The sequence below is a fragment of the Bison bison genome, unplaced genomic scaffold (assembly GCF_000754665.1).
Source record: "Bison bison bison isolate TAMUID 2011002044 unplaced genomic scaffold, Bison_UMD1.0 scf7180017864341, whole genome shotgun sequence".
Taxonomy (NCBI): domain Eukaryota; kingdom Metazoa; phylum Chordata; class Mammalia; order Artiodactyla; family Bovidae; genus Bison; species Bison bison.
The window spans coordinates 6,548,444-6,562,782 of record NW_011494913.1 but is presented as its reverse complement, the minus strand read 5'-3'; the positions used below and the strand labels follow the sequence as shown (position 1 = coordinate 6,562,782).

Below are 14,339 nucleotides of genomic sequence, written 5' to 3'. Positions count from 1 at the left end.
ATGTCTTCATGAGAAGAGACGTCAGAGTTCCATGTGTACACACTAAGGAAAGGCCATGTCAGAAAGCAGCTCTCCGAAAGGCAGCGAGAGAGAGGGCTCACCAGAGGCCCCCGGTGCTGGACCGTGACCTAAGGGCTCACCAGAGGCCCCCCGTGCTGGACCGTGACCTGGACTTCTAGCCTCCAGAACTGTGAGAAAGCTCATTTCTGTGGTTTAAGCCACACAGCCTGTGGTGTTCTGTTATGGCAGTACAAGCACTAGACTAAGGCACTGAAAAACTGGGAAGTGAAAGTCTAAAATGTATTATCATGCTAAATTCCTTGCCTGTAATAATGTGGTATCAAAAAATAATGTCTATTTACCTTGGCTAGTGTTATGATGGTAACTACCAAAAAAATAAAATTAGAAATCATTACGAGATTGGGGAGGTATTTGGTGAAATCTTTACTTTCATTTTTCATCCTTTTATAGTTTCCCTAAAACTATGTAATTTACTTTCATCACTTTGAAAGGTTAACATAATTTTCAAAGAAAAGTGAAAACATACCTTTTTTCCTAAATTCCAGCCACTCACATCTGTTTTTACAATTTTTGCTGTATGTAACCTTGTCAGTTTTCAATCAACTTTCTTAACCTATATCAGTTTATTTTCTACTTGTTACTTAGAGTTACATTTTTCTTCTGATACACATTAAAAATATATAATTATTCTTAAAATGTTCACCTGTGTACTACTTAAAATCATCTCATGTTCCAGGAGTGGTACAGGGGTCATAATTTGGAAAACACTGCTAAATATAAGACTGAATTATCTGTCATAATGGTATAAAACCATATTATTAAATATGTATCAAAAAATTAACTCCTGTCTTTTTCATAATTAAATACCTCCATAAGTCACAACACTTACAAAATTTTAAAACATCCTAGTATGTAAAATTCCCATATTAGAATGACTAAAATTCACTAAACTTAACTATGTGAAATATTTGCAAGTTAAAAGTTAAAAATTTTCAGACATTTTTAGTGCCGCTAAAACCAAATGCTTACTGTTTTTAAAAATCCAGAAGCTAGATTTTATTAGTTATATAGAACAGTATAAATGCATTTATTTTTATCATGGTTAAACTGTCCAATACAACAGCGCCTATACGTAAGGCATTCTATTCACTAGCAATGCAAGGGTAGATCTGAGGTCTCTAAAAATTATGCTCACTTCCTCATAAGAATTTAAGACATTAAGAAATGCTTCCCAATAATGATATGATATCTTGAATTAAACTGGTTTATTTCTCAGTGACTTAGAAATTAGTAAAAAGACTTTGACCAAAATCTTTGGTAAACTTAAAGCAAGAGTGATTTCCACAATGCATGGTCTTGGTTTAAAAAGCATAGTGCACTAAGCACATATCAAATGTGTCCTAAGCATTCATTTTTATCTATAGAATAAAACGTTTTGCTCCATTTTTCAGCAGCCTATCCACATAACAGAGTTCTTAAGATTTTAAATATCTAAAGCACAGGTGGTCTTGATAAAGGGAAAAAAAGTGAACTACGCGACACAGAAATATTTTTCACTAGCCTATACAGATAGCCCCCCTTAAAAAGCATGCTATTAACCCTTACTAGCAGAGGGAAGTAGAGGGCTTCCCAGCTGGCACAGTGGTAAAAAATCTTCCTGCCAGTGCAGGAGACATAAGAGATGCTGCTTCAATCCCTGGGTCAGGAAGATCCCCTGGAGTAGGAAATGGCAACCCAGTCTAGTATTTTTGCCTGGAAAAAGTCTCATATACAGAGGAGCCTGGTGGACTACAGTCCATGTGGCTGCAAAGAATTGGACACGACTGAGCACAAGAATGGAGAAGGCGATGGCACCCCACTCCAGTACTCTTGCCTGGAAAATCCCATGGACGGAGGAGCCTGGTAGGCTGTAGTCCATGGGGTCGCTAAGAGTCGGACACGACTGAGCGACTTCACTTTCACTTTTCACTTTCATGCATTGGAGAAGGAAATGGCAACCCACTCCAGTGTTCTTGCCTGGAGAACCCCAGGGACGGGGGAGCCTGGTGGGCTGCTGTCTCTGGGGTTGCACAGAGTCAGACACGACTGACGTGACTTAGCAGCAGCAGCAGAGCACAAGAAATAGAGGAAAGATAACAGGACTCCGCATTTTGCTCACTTCTGTATTAGCCTCTGGCACCCACACATGTCCCACCCGGGCTGGACCAGAGTTGCAGAGTCCACGTGGGTTGCCTGTTAGCTATTTGCCAGGGTTCAGCATCAGATTCAACTAAGCTTCCATAAGGCAAGCGGCCTCCTCAAAGCTTGAATGCTGTATTAGCTACATCTGGGAAGCAGGATCCTTACACTGTAAAAGAATTCTTTTATACTGATAGTCATTTTTTCCAAGCAGAATAAATTACTGATTTATTGAAATGGTTTTATTTTTTAAGTATTTATAAGAGAAAATTATTGTAAATAATCAAATCAAAATCATAATGAAATTGAATATTTATTTGAATTTTTCCTGGTAATAGCACTCAACATAAGAAAAACAAACCAAGCTCTGAGATTTTGTTTTCAATATACTCACTTTTCAAAAGGTGAAAAGTTGGGTTCTCTATTTAATGGCAACAAGTGGGACTACCATTCAAAAAGCAGTATTTTAAGAGAGATATACTATGATTAACATGATGTGTTTTATATTGTAGAATGGATACATACCAAATGCCAATCTGAATACAGAAGAAATACATGTGTTAAAACCACACTGGAAAACCAAATGTTCTTTTTTATAAAAAGCTTGACATAAAAAGGAACTTGCCAGTAAATTCAATGAACTTTCACGTATGGGTTTTTTTTAAATCCCCACCCACACCACCCCCACAAAAAAACTGTAGATTTGAGTAGAGCCATTATATGACAGCTCATTTCTGTACAACATGGAAGCTGGCTACGCAGTCAGTGTCAGCTTCCTAAAGTGCATCTTTTGAAGACTTGTTTAGTAAAATTGCAATATCAAATACTTAACACAAGACATGTAATAACAGAGCTACATCATTATGAAGTTTTTAAAACTACTTTTTAAACTTTTTGATTCACCAAAGAATAAAGGTGTCAAATACAGTAGCTTTCTCATTCTACAACAGTATACATAATAAGCTTTTGTTATTTGGCAAGTCTTTTGGAGTCGAACAAAAATAATGCAGTCTAAACAATATTTCTTCTGTCACTGTAATACGACTCCTTGTGCAGAACAGTTAGGCGCAGAGCAAGAGTTAGATTTTTGGAAGCTTTGGTGCATTAACCACAGGATTTGCCTCCTGTAAGTATCTCCTCCCTGCACTCTTGTAATCATAGGTACAGCTGTGAGTTTCTGCATAGCGATGAGATGCACAGAAGTTGTTTCCACATCTAAAGCACAAAAAAAGTTTATGTGAATAGCCACATTTCTGTAAGAGCCTCCTCTCTTTGGGAGATCAAAGCTTAACTTCAGGTAGTCCAACAGGAGCCTTTCGGTTCTCTTTAGCAATTTCAGAATTGACATTTCCCTTATACTTATAAACAAGCACAGGCACCACCCCCCCCCCCAAAAAGAACAAGTTAATTGTCTCTGAATGTCCAAGTGTATAATAAAGAATCTCCTCTGAAGTGAAAGAGGATGTAGACCTTTATGAAGCAGTAAAGCTGCGAGAGCCAATAGATACGTGCACCGCCTTCTTTCATATCTGGCAAGCCTGGGCAAACCGTGGATTTCTGAGAAATTCAGTCTTATAAGAAAATCAAATTATGTAAAACCTAACTATGCCATGGAAGGATTTTAAAGTATTTCAGCAATAAGGTAAGCTGTTTCTATTTGAACAGAATACACTCTAAAAAGCAGCAGCTTTACTTAATGCCTGGCCTCAACCTAAGGGCAGACACCATCCTTGGAGCATATTAATCAATACTACTAAATAGTTATTGGTAGAAAAACTCATTATTTTTGTAAACATATTATTCATCTCTTTTGAAACAAAAGTGCACCATATAATTAACAGTACATTAACATTAAATTTAGTCCTTTTTATTCAATTTAAAATAGAATCTTGGAAGAGGCTTTCTCCCAAGCTACATTCAAAGAAAAACCAAGACTATCTATCATAAGACAAAGAGAACACACTCTTCAATTGGTTTATATATCCTACTTTAAAGGGCAGGAGAGGATCTCAGGAGTTTGGAAATGCGTAAGCTATCTATCTGCTATTTATTCAGCCAATAAGGAGTTCAGCTGAGGAGTGCAATTTGAACATCATCTAAATGATATTATGAAGCGGCAATTTAAAGAATATTTTCTATTGTATCCCTAAGCTGGGTCACCACAAAGCAAGCATCTCAACTTTTCAGCTAGCCAACCTGCCTGCATTCGTAGCTAGTAGCCAGTCCAGTTTTCTTTCCACAGAGAAAACAATGCTTTGTTGTTTTCTTCTTTGTTTGAATAGGGGCTTTCACAGGCGGGAGGTGATGACTACATTCTCCTGTTCAGAGAAAGGACACCTTGATTAACACAGAAATAAAATTCTAAATGTGAAATACTAAGAAACAAAACATTAAACACATCCTGTCACAGCAAACCTCTCAGCCATAAATATCAATTTGTGCTTTTTTATATCTAAAATTATTTACAGAGTCTGTAATAAAGATGAACTAGAACTGTTATTTCTCTTAAGACATGGTAATTTCTACTGACTAAGACATTTTTATACATATCAATACCTTTCTGATTATTTCTGAAGGCAATACGTATATTTAAAGTACACTACACTCTGACAGAGAATCAAGAAAAATGTCTGGCTCAAAATCGTATTTATGAAGCTTCTGAGGAACAACATACGTATTAAAATCACCCTGTTCTTTCACGCCAAGCAGGAGCACGAGAATGTCATGAAACTGAGCTCTTGGTGCTAATTATACCACAGAAACTAAATGCATCGAGCCATCAGCAAATTATTTAACTTTAAAGCTTCAATTTGTTCATTTTTAAGATAACAGGACATGTATTTTTCTCCCTAAGTTTCTAAGTGTTCAAAGGTCAACTCAGTTCTCACAATAAAAAGCATTCTGAATTTTTAAAATATTATAATTATATAAAATACGGTATTATCAATAGTGACTTGTAGGGTGCACTGTTCAATTTCACAGTACTACAACCGTTCCAAAATATATTTACTAAACTCTGGGCTATAGCAACAGGTTGACTTTTTATCTTAAATATAAGAGCACATCTGCTATTATATGAGAAAGGATTAAATCAGTTTAATACTAAGTGAAATGCTTTTAAAACTGAGCAAAACTCCAAGAAACCCCACTGACGAGCAGAGAGGCTCAATGTCGTCATCCAAAGCTGTTACATAAAAGTACAAGTGCCCAGTGCTTGGTGGCCCCAAAGGCCAAGGAGGAAAAGGCAAACAAAGCAAACACAAAGGGAAGGCGTGTCGGTGGAAATGGCGCCCACTCTCTACCAAAACAGCTTTGGGAGGCCTGGCTTAATGCTATGTAGCAGCTGAAAGTAATCCTTCAAGGGTTCAAAACGTTGAGTTACATTTAATTGGCAGCATGCCTTTTGCCACAATCCGGGTTGGGTTCTGTATATACAAGCAGAATAAAATGAATGCTTTATGACTAGTCTAAAATACACTCCCAGATCTTGCCCAAAACGGGGGGGAAAAAACTGCCCCAAACTGGAAACTAACTTATGACTCCTAATGGTGGTCAGGTAGCAACTCAAGCTAATAAGCACTTTCTTCTTCAAGGGCACTTAAGAGTTATCAAGAACATTTCACCAAGGTGATGGGATGCTTTCCTCTTCTTAAATAATGAAAATAAGACAGGCATTTGCACAGGATGCAGAGAATAGGCGCATACTGCCAGATACCCTCTGACATCCATCTAATTGCAATTATCTCTGGAATTCAGGCTTAGGATATTGTTCCTTAAACAAAAGTTTAAAAAAAAATCTGTTGACAAAAATTTAGTTCAGCGTAGTCATTATTTTCATGTCTTTCTTTCCTTGGGGTACTTAAGTTTCCCAACCCTTTTCCATTCACAAACTCCTGTGAATGTGCAGAAACAGAGCACACAGTAGTGACCAGCATGAGGTGGCACAGAAACAGAACTGCAGTCTTCTCCTATGACCATGGTTTCCATTTATCCTTCTCCCCACTACAGAAAAAAAACAAGTATTAGTCACATACTCTATGCTGGGAACCAGCCCAAATAGGTAAGTTCCCTCCTACAAAGAGGAAAAATTCAAACTCCATGGGCTGACATTCAAGGACTTGTGTGTCCAATATGCCTTTATAATTTTCCAGGGCCATTTTCTATCACGTGCCACATCGTCCCCACCCTGAATGACACACCAGATCCATTTATAAGTGCCACCTCCTCTTCTAAAACGCTCAGGAACTTTGTCAACTTAGTAACATTCTACTTATCCAGTAAGAAGATATCACTAATCATTAACTCTTCTCTGAAGCCTTCTCTCAAATATGTAATGAACATATATGAAAACAGAAAAAGTCAATAAAATAATGCTGATGTGAAAAGTTGCTTTTCAGAATGAGAATAAAGATATTTGGATTAAGGCACTTGTTTGGTACTTCCTACTTTAATATTTGGTCTAACACAATTATCTATAAAAATTCACCCAAAAGAAAAGTCAGGCAATAAAGTAATAAGGCAGTGTTTGTGATACAAGTTTGGTAGTCATCTGCCTAAAAATGATAACTAAAATGATGAGGATGGGTATGATTTCCAAGGAAGACCTTACAGTGAAAAGCAAAGAGAACCAATGGAAAAACTTAAGTCAATTAAACAAAACTTATGCCAGAATTTTCACAAACTCTTCTAAGTAATTGAGAATGATACTGTTATTACTGTATGGCAGGAAGGAAATGGCAAAAAGTTACACAGCTCTAGTTTGGGGAATCATAAACTGCAGGTAGCAGTTGATGACTTGACCTAAATGAAATCAATCAAGAGTATATATCTGGGGACAAGGAGAGGGGCTGGTAAAACAAGTTCAAAAGAAACCTGAAGTTTAAAAAAAAAAACACACACACAAAAACAAAAAGCTACAAAAATGTAACAGCCCAGAATAAAAAAAGAAAGAGAAAAACTCTTCTAAGAAGAAGGGCATAACAATCAAGATAAGTGTACAGAATCATCCACTGGATTGAAAATTATGAAGATCTTTTCAGCAACAGCAGTTTCAGAAGAAAGGACTGTAGCTTGAATTAGAGTTTAGGGAGATAGAAGAAGTACAATTCAAACTTCCAAGAGGCTGGCTGTGGATTAGTACAAGACAGATTTAAATAGATGTCAAAAGAAAACTGCCATCTATTTATGGCTTTCCAGGTGGCGCTAGTGGTAAAGAACCTTCTGCCAATGCAGGATATGTAAGAGATGCAGGTTTGATCCCTGGGTTGGGAAGATCCCCTAGAGAAGGGTATGGCAACCCACACCAGTATTTTTGCCTGGAGAATCCCATAGACAGAGGAGCCTGGCAGGCAACTGTCCACGGGGTCGCAAAGAGTTGGACACAACTGAAGCAATTTAGCACACATACTCAAAGGAAAATAATTATAATATTAAAAGTAGATACATTAATCAAAAACAGCATGGCACTGGCATACAGACAGACATACAGATCAATGGAACACAACAGAGAACTCTGAAATAAACTCTCACATATATAATGAAATGATTTTTGGCAAGGTACTAATAAGACCATTTGATGGGGAAAAGGACAGGTTTTTTTTTTTTAATGAATATAGCCTCAAAACCTGGATGAAAAATTTGTGACCCCATGGACTGTAGTCCATGGAATTCTCCAGGCCAGAATACTGGAGTGGGTAGCCTTTCCCTTCTCCAGGGAATGTTCCCAACCCAGGGATCAAACCCAGGTCTCCCACATTGCTGGCGGATTCTTTACCAGCTGGGCCACAAGGGAAGCCCAAGAATACTGGGGTGGGAAGTCTATCCCTTCTCCAGCAGATCTCCCTGACCCAGGAATCGAACTGGGCTCTCCTGCACTGCAGGCAGATTCTTTACCAACTGAGCTATCAGGGAAGCCCCGAAAACTGCATATCCACATGGAAAAGAATGAAGTTGGACCCTTACATTACACCATATATAAAAATTAATTCAAATGTATTAAAGACCTAATGTAAGACCTAAAACTACACAACTTCTAGAAGAAAACGTAAAGGAAAAGCTTCATTAACGGTGGATTTGGTAACAATTTGTTGAACACAATACTCGGCACAGGCAACAAAGAAAAAAAAGAGACAAATTGAACTTTATGAAAATTAAAAACTGTTGAGCATCAAGACATCATCAACAGAGTAAAAAGGTGACCTATAGATGGGAGAAACATTTGCAAATCATACATAAGGAATTAATATCCAGAATATATGGCGACAAGAAAACCAAGACACAAATTCAAAAATGGGCAAGGTGTTTTTTTTAATTTCCTGCCTCCAGGGCAAGGAATTTGAACACACATTTCTCCAAAGATCTCCAAATAGCACATTAAGAGGTACTCAACATAACTAGTCATCAGGGAAATGCCAATCTAAATCACAGTAAGATACCACCTCATATCTGCTAGGATGCCCACTATCAGACAAAACATAAAATAACAAGTATGGTGAGAAAGTAGAGAAACTGGAAACCTGCACACTGCCGCTGGGAATGTGGCACAGCACAGCTACTATGGAAACAGATGCAGCAACTCCTAAAAAACTGAGACCAGAACTGCCACATGCTCCGGTAATGCCACTGCTGGATATGCACTCAAAGAACCGCAATCAGAGTCTCACAGAGATACTTGTACAGTGTCTGTAGCAGCATTGTTCACAGTAGCTAAAATGTAGAAGTGACACAAGTGTCCATCCATAGACGCACAGAAAAGCAAGAGACTGTGTATACACACAGTGGAATGTTGTTCCGCTTAAAAAGTATGGGGATTTGGACACATGCTACAACATAGGTGAACCCTGGGAACATTATGCTACATAAAGTAAGCCAGGCACAAAAAGACAAATACTGAGTGATTTCACTTATGTGAGGTACCGAGACTAGTTAAAATTATAGACAGAAAACAGAACGGTGGTTGCCAGGGTCTGGGGAGACAGAGTAATGAGGAGTTAAAGTTTAATGGGCACAGATTTTTCCATTTTGATGAAATGAGTTCTGGAGATACATGGTGATACTGGTTGGCTAAAAATGTGAATGTACTTAACACCATTCAATTGTACACTTAAAAATGGTTAGGATAGTAAATTTTATTACAATAAAAAAAAGTAGATATATTACAACTTTAGAACCTTGGGCTTTGTACAGTAGTGGAAACAAACCTTAGTTATCTCTTTAAAGACAGGAAACGCACATGACAACCATAATACGTAAGGTAGCCTTTAGAGGCTGGGGCTACAAACGCGGTGCACATGTGCTAGTCTCCATCCCTAGCCTGGGCACCAGGACACAAAAGGTGAAGTGATGGCTTCTTCACAAGTGTTTGGCCAGTATGCCTTTAAGACACCATTGGTAGAAGGAATGCTAATAAGGAAAGTGCTAGTCAAAGAGACCAGCCCTTTCTTTTATCCAGAAATAACCAGTTCATCAAGTGGAGCTCTTACTGTCCTTGATATTGGACCATGAGTTTAAGAAACACCTTTCTAGGGTATTTTCTCAAAACTCATCCTGCACCCCACATGGCTCTAGAGTGGCCAGGGACTAGATAAATTGTGAAATACATGTTAATTTTTCATTCATCTTATCTTTTCACATAGACCATATCCTTTTCCAGACAACAGAGACCTCAACTTCAATTTCTGTTTCAGTCTTCAAATATGCCCTACGGTCAGTTCTCTCAATCGTTTCTTCAGTGGAACAAAGTCTAAGGAAGTTTGCTCTGTATACACCACAGAGAATGTTCTTCTCAGTACTCTCTGAAAATTCACATTCACAGTGCGCATAATGCTGTGACTGTTAACCTTGTATTGTTTCCAAAATTATCTGTGGCTTACCTATTCTTCTCCCTGATGTTGTATTATTTCCATTCATTCCAAAACCACGGGCAGACTACAATGCAAACACAAAACATCTACACAGGTGAGTTAATGGAAAACAGAGGAGATCACCTAACATGAAATAATTATATTTTATGACGAAAATGTTGATGAACTTTCACTTTAAATTATTTAATCTGTTTTTAAGTAAATTAACCTGGTACCTGGCTGTCACATCCGTCAATACTGTACTTATTCTTTACCTTCAAGAGAGCCACAGCTGTCTACGGCCATATGACTCTCAATGTGCCTGACCCTGTCTGCGCCTGGAAGCTAGGCAAGGTCAGGCCTGGTTAATACTTGGATGGAAGAGAGTGAAATTTGATGGCTCAAATAAAATTTCTTATTAGGGAAAAACATTAATTAAAATATTTAGCATTTTAAAATATATGATAAAGTGTTTAAAATTAAAATAATCTTAAGGTACTATAAAAATAGTTTATATTAAATTACTTTCAAATTATAATTCTAAATTTAGAACTAAAACATTATTTAAAATTCAACTGTCAAAAATTTTTCTATAAACTAGACAGACATTTTAAGAGGAAGTTATGAAAAGAATTCAACCTTGGACCTCTTTATTTAACATGTAAACAAAAAACAAAGTACCCTGAGTCACTACAAGGATAACTAGCAGAACACATTGAAAGGCAAATACTTACTAAAAAAAATTCTGTAGTTTCTAACTGAGGAGAACTTCTCCTAAGGCTTTCTTCCTGAAAATGCTGGAGGTTTGCAGACAGCCCAACTCCAGAGGCCCGCAGCCTGCCTGCCCCACGTGCACTCTGTAAGCTGTCTCTGCTTGCGCTCCGGGCCAGCGAAGCAAGAAAACCTATATTATTTACAAAACCAACAGGCTCTTTGGATGCCCTGTTAGCCATTTCTGTGATATCCCGAGCCTCAACTTTAGAAATAATATCAGATCTTTTCCCAGTTGAATCAACTTTAACAGCTCGAAAGCGAGTAGTCCTAGAGAAAGACGAATCACATGTATTTCGAACATCCAATGACCGAAGCAGGTTTTGTGAAGCAGAAGACTGGAGGCTCCCAGACTCAAAACATTTGGACTGTCTCTGTGGTTTCGCCAGAGAATTATGGAGTGACGTTGGTGCAGAACAGCGAAGAGGTGATAAGAGTCTATTCTTGTGAGGACTTAATTCACGGCGGCTGAGAACTGAAGCCTCTACCGATTCACCATTCCACACTTTTGCAGCGTGTTTCAGATGCTGCTCTTTAGCTTTCGACCCTTTATCACCATTAATGAGACAGGGTTCTGGGTTCACCTTGCGCATGCCTCCTACGCCACTGCTCTGTTCACCAGCATTCCCTTCTGTAATGGAAGCAGATGAACCCAATTCAGGTGGAAGTGACTCTTCAGTGACACACTCTTCTGAAGTTGGAAATAAAACAGTGTCATCCTCGTTGTTAGATGACAGACTTCCCGGAAAGTGCTTTGTCCTCCGAGGCAGGGACGATCCAAGGTGGAGCACAGCATCAGCAAGCTCTTTGTCAGTTTCAAACTCCATGTGAGGCATCTGAGATGGTAGTCTGAAGCCACTACTGGAGTGAGACAGTGCGTAACTCTCCCAGTTCTCACCTTCCTTAAGAAGATCACTAGTGATCGATGATACGGGTCTATCAGCAGCGGGCAGAGCTGCCAAACTGGAAACTGCACTGCTGGCCAAGTCAGGGAGATGTGTGCTCCCAGGAGAAGGTAAACAAGACTGCCCGATGTGGGGAAGAACTCTTAACAACCTATGGCGAGCAGCTGCTGTGGAACTACTACAAGGTCGAGGAGCTACGGGCGGACGAGGTTTTACCTTGACAGCTTTCTTAGGCTAAAAGAAAGGAATGAATACATAATTCTTTACACAATCATTTTCTCCACGCAATAACAAAAATTATCAAAGAAAAGGTTACTTACATATTGGCAATTGGATTACCTCAATCTAAAATATTTAAAAAGATTAAAATCTTAAGCTTATGATTGAGAAGAATTTTGCTATCTTTCCTCATTGAGTATAATTTCCAACAATGTTAAAGAAAACCAATTTTCTTTTTCATCACTATTGACTGTCAGTTTTGTTGAGAAGAAAATTGATTATATTAGATATAACACAGCTGACCTATTTCAGATCCCCAACAACTTTTCCTAGTAAGATGAGTCAAGTGTTTGGATAGGTAGCTACTGAAGAAGAGAGTTAATACATGACCTAAACTGCTATCCTTGAAAACGCCTGCTTGCAAGTCTGGCCCTTGGCTGGCTTCTAGAAACTTGTATTTCAAGAAGGTTCCTGCTACCTTAACTTGTAAGAGACACTCATTGTGCCTAATTTGTTTGTGCAAGCAATATGGTTTATGCTGAACATTGACTTTTCTTCTGGGAGTCTGGAATTTTGGTACATGCTAGGCAGAGGGTGCCTTCATTAAGAGCTCCGAATGAAATCCCTGGGCACAAAGTCTTTAACGAGCTTCCCTAGTAGACAACATTCCACATGTGCTGATCAAACTCACAGACAAAGTAAGTATATACATTTTATGAGACTTCATTGGGAAAGTTTGTACCTGATTTCCTCTATATTTCACCCACCACGCACCTTTTCCCTTTGCTGATTTTGCTTTGTACCCCTTTGCTAAAATAAATCTTAACCATGAGTAAAACGATATGCTAGTCCTGTGAGCCCTTCAAGCAAACCCAACCATCAAATCTAGGAGTGGTCTAGGGGTTCCCAATATAGTTGATTTTAATAGAAGTGTCACAGCAATTCATGATGTATGGTTAAAGCTGAAAATTAAAAATATGAAGCCTTAGCACTTATCTTTAAGATATGGACTGATATGAGCATGACAAAGAATGGAATACCTGATGAAATACCAAAACTCCCAACCTAGAAATATAAGAATATGTAGATAATGTAATATCCAGCCAAAAATGTTTGACTTGCATCTAATCATGATGAAACAATAAGATAAATTCAAATTGAGGATATTCTACAAAACTAACCAACACTTCAAAACTATTTGACATGAATGTTTAAAAAAAGGCTAAGAAATAATTCTGCATAAAAAAGCAGACCAAGAAAACATTACAACTAAATACAGCACATGATTCTTGATTAGATCTCAAACTGAAGAGAGAACAAAAAATCAAAATAAAACAAAATGCTAGCAAATACATTATTGAGAAATGAAGAAATATGAATATAGATTATATAATGTGTATCAGTGATAAATTATGTGTATGATAACTGTATTGCAGTTATATAGGAGAAGACTCTATTCTTAGGAGTTATATACTGAATATTTAGGGGGAACTAACTCCCAAATGAATCAGGTAAAAAAAACAGAGAAAGCAAATGTGGAAAAAATGTTAACTGTTGAATCTAGGTAAAATGTCCATGGATGTTCACAGGTATAACATTTCTGAAGGACTGAACATTTTTCAAAATAAAAAAAGGCAAAGTAAGGGTTCAGACAAAGACTGAGATATTTAATTGCCAAAAGTCATAAATGAAAAAAAAAAAGGGCACTAGAAGATTCAGACAGAAGGAAAATAATCTTTAAAGGAAGCAAGTAATTGCAGGAAAGAATAAAGAGCAACAGAAAAGGTAAATATGTGGATAAATATAAATAATATTGGCAATATAAAACAACTTGAGGTGTTCAAAATATATGTAAATTAAAATGCATGACAAAAACGACACAAAAGATGTTCCTAAGTGTAACTGGAGTTAGTGTTCTAAGATTCTAGCATTAAAAGAAAAGGGATAAAAATCATTTTTATTATACTATAGTCAAGAATGTACAAATAATCTCTAGAGCAACCATTTGAAAAAACTACTAATAACAAAGTAACAGGATAAAAACTGAAAAACAAAAAGTAGATTAAAGAAAGGAAGAAAGAGAGGAAAAAGAAACATAAAACAGGTGTTTAAATAGAAAACAAACAGTAAGATGATAAAAATTCACATGTATTGGTAATTATATTAAATGTTACAGAATGAAAAGCTTGTCAGTTTGAATAAAAAGATAATAAAAAAATCCATCATCCATTGATTATAAGCAAAATTCTTAAATGTAGAAACATAGGAGTAAAAGTAATAAAATGGAAAGGATATACGATAGAAATATAAATCAAAAGAAAGCTAGCTTAGCTATACTAATATTAGACAAAATAGCTTTTAACACAAGTGCATTACAAGACAAACATTTTTATAATAATAAATA

At 37.3% G+C, this 14,339-nt stretch overlaps 1 protein-coding gene across 8 annotated transcripts in view; it reads right to left on the bottom strand.

Annotated features, from left to right (window-relative positions):
• Positions 1-2,528: 2,528 nt before the first annotated feature.
• The window catches only part of ZFAND4 (zinc finger, AN1-type domain 4), a 52,073-nt gene continuing 40,262 nt past the window's right edge, over positions 2,529-14,339 (bottom strand). For 7 of the 8 annotated variants that reach the window (XM_010854461.1, XM_010854460.1, XM_010854464.1 and 4 more), the window contains 4 exons: positions 10,775-11,950; positions 10,071-10,125; positions 4,400-4,517; positions 2,529-3,414 (listed from right to left, as the gene is read on the bottom strand). In XM_010854461.1, the coding sequence (XP_010852763.1) occupies positions 3,279-3,414; positions 4,400-4,517; positions 10,071-10,125; positions 10,775-11,950 (1,485 nt within the window). In that variant the 3' untranslated portion in view covers positions 2,529-3,278. Of the gene's footprint in view, positions 3,415-4,399; positions 4,518-10,070; positions 10,148-10,774; positions 11,951-14,339 lie in introns of those variants that run through there. The other variant, XM_010854466.1, reaches the window with a different exon arrangement.